This window comes from Pteropus vampyrus, unplaced genomic scaffold (assembly GCF_000151845.1).
Source record: "Pteropus vampyrus isolate Shadow unplaced genomic scaffold, Pvam_2.0 Scaffold1, whole genome shotgun sequence".
Taxonomy (NCBI): Eukaryota; Metazoa; Chordata; class Mammalia; order Chiroptera; family Pteropodidae; genus Pteropus; species Pteropus vampyrus.
This window is the reverse complement of record NW_011888782.1, coordinates 7,165,743-7,167,741: the sequence shown is the minus strand read 5'-3', so window position 1 is coordinate 7,167,741 and position 1,999 is coordinate 7,165,743. Positions and strand designations below refer to the sequence as shown.

Below are 1,999 nucleotides of genomic sequence, written 5' to 3'. Positions count from 1 at the left end.
CAAATTCATATCCTCTCTCTGGGATCAGTGTGACTCAGAAGTTACATGCCCTCTGTCCTCACAAAATGGTAGATGATGCCACTGGCTGACTCAAAACAATGGCAAAGGTGTCCTGGCCCCACTGGGAAGTTCTTCATGTCCTGAGATTCAAGGTTGCTGTCTTCTGCTCACCATCCTATCATTATCCATGATAGGAACTCGATGCATAGAACAGACGTCATGAATTCAGAAACCAGACTGAGACTTGATTCCTAGGCCACTCTGGCCATTGACTGAGACTATCAGCATCTTTTTAAAAAGAGCCAGCATTTGACTATAGAGCCGAGCTGCCTGGTATTTTACACCTCTCAAAAAACTGTACTGTGCAAGCTAAGCAAATCCAATAGTAGAAGTAATAGTTGTTTTGCTTGTTTGATTTGCACCTGCTCTCCTCATTAATAGAGATGCAGATGCAAAATCTGCCAAAGTGTTTACTTTTTTGCTGGATTCAGTCTTCAATTTCTTGATGAAAAACACAAATAAATGCAGAGTGAGCTGTGAGTAACACTTCCTGGCTGTTCTCTGATTTACGTAAAAAATTTTTTACCTGTTTGGATTCCTAGCTGGCTGGTTCTGGAAGACGCCGAGAGAAAATCCTGATCCCAGATGGGTGAGTTTTGACTGTAAACTTCTTCTTCTAACATGGACAGAAACCTAGACAGGAGAGTAAAAACAATAGCAAGATCAAACACTAACGTTCTACCAGAGAGACAAAAATCCTAACCATCTATGGCAATCACTTAAACATCAGCATCTCACCTTCAACTCAGAAATATGCTAGTAGATGATGTAGCTGGGCAGCCCTGGTATACTCAAATATAAAAATGCATTTATACAAATTTATTTTCTTTTGACTCTACATAGATTGACACCACACAGACTACAAAAGAGCTTTATACCAGTGGAAATGCATTCCCCCAAGTCCTCTTCAGTGAGTCTCAGAGCAAGATTTCAGCCCTCCAGGTAGCTGTCATTATCATTGTCATTACTATAACAAACTCTGCCAACATTTATCGAGTTTATGTGCCTGCACTGTTCTAAGAACTTATTGAATCCTTACATCAACTCAGTGACTTACATATTTTATTTTTATTTATCACACACATATGACAGACATTGTTCTAAGTGGTTGATGTATTTTAACTCGCTTGATCTTCATAACTTTACAAATGAAAAACCATAAGCACAGAGAAGTTAAATAACTATCTTCCGCTTACCATAGCTAATAAACTCAGAGCCAAGACTGAACCAGTAATTAATTACTAAATTATACTTCCTGTCATGCTATAAACCAAATGGATCTCAAGTTCTGAGAACCCATAGAAATTACCTGAGGACCTTGTCTAAAATAACTCTACCCAAACTCCACATAGGCTTACCAAACCAGAGTCTTTGAAAATGGACCTGGGGAACTAAATGTTGGTAAGTACCTTAGACAGTTCTTACAGACATCAAAATTGAAGAACTATGGTTAATATATCAACACAAATCGACACTTCTGGTACTGAAATATCTTCCTGCAAGCCTCTTTTAAGGCACATTAATTCTAGTGGAGGATCACAGAATAATGGCTAAGATCTTGGGCTCCACAATCTGTGAAGCTCACTACTTATAATTTGTATGATCTTGAAACAAGTTCTTAACTTTCCTCTTCCTCAGTTTCCTCTTTTATAAAATGGAAATATCAACAGTAATTCCTACACAGAATGGTAGTGAGAGATAAGCTAATATGCATGCCTGACCTCTAGTAAATGTTCCATTCATTTACTCATCAAATACTGATTGAACACTTACCACAAACCAGGCACTATGTTAGGTACTAGAAGGACAGGGCGAACAAAACCACCACCTGGACTTTATGAAGTTTATACTGTAATGATGTAATAAAGGTTAGCTATTATAAGCTCACTATCCCTTCTCTAAAACTGTAAAATTTCAAAAAATTTCAAAAATTTCAAAA

At 37.7% G+C, this 1,999-nt stretch overlaps 1 protein-coding gene across 1 annotated transcript in view; it reads right to left on the bottom strand.

Annotated features, from left to right (window-relative positions):
- Window positions 1-1,999, bottom strand: part of KAT2B (lysine acetyltransferase 2B) — a 65,374-nt gene that overhangs the window by 30,241 nt on the left and 33,134 nt on the right. The window contains exon 7 of the mRNA XM_011354901.2: window positions 587-693. Coding sequence (XP_011353203.1) covers window positions 587-693 — 107 coding nt within the window. The remainder of the gene's footprint in view (window positions 1-586; window positions 694-1,999) is intronic.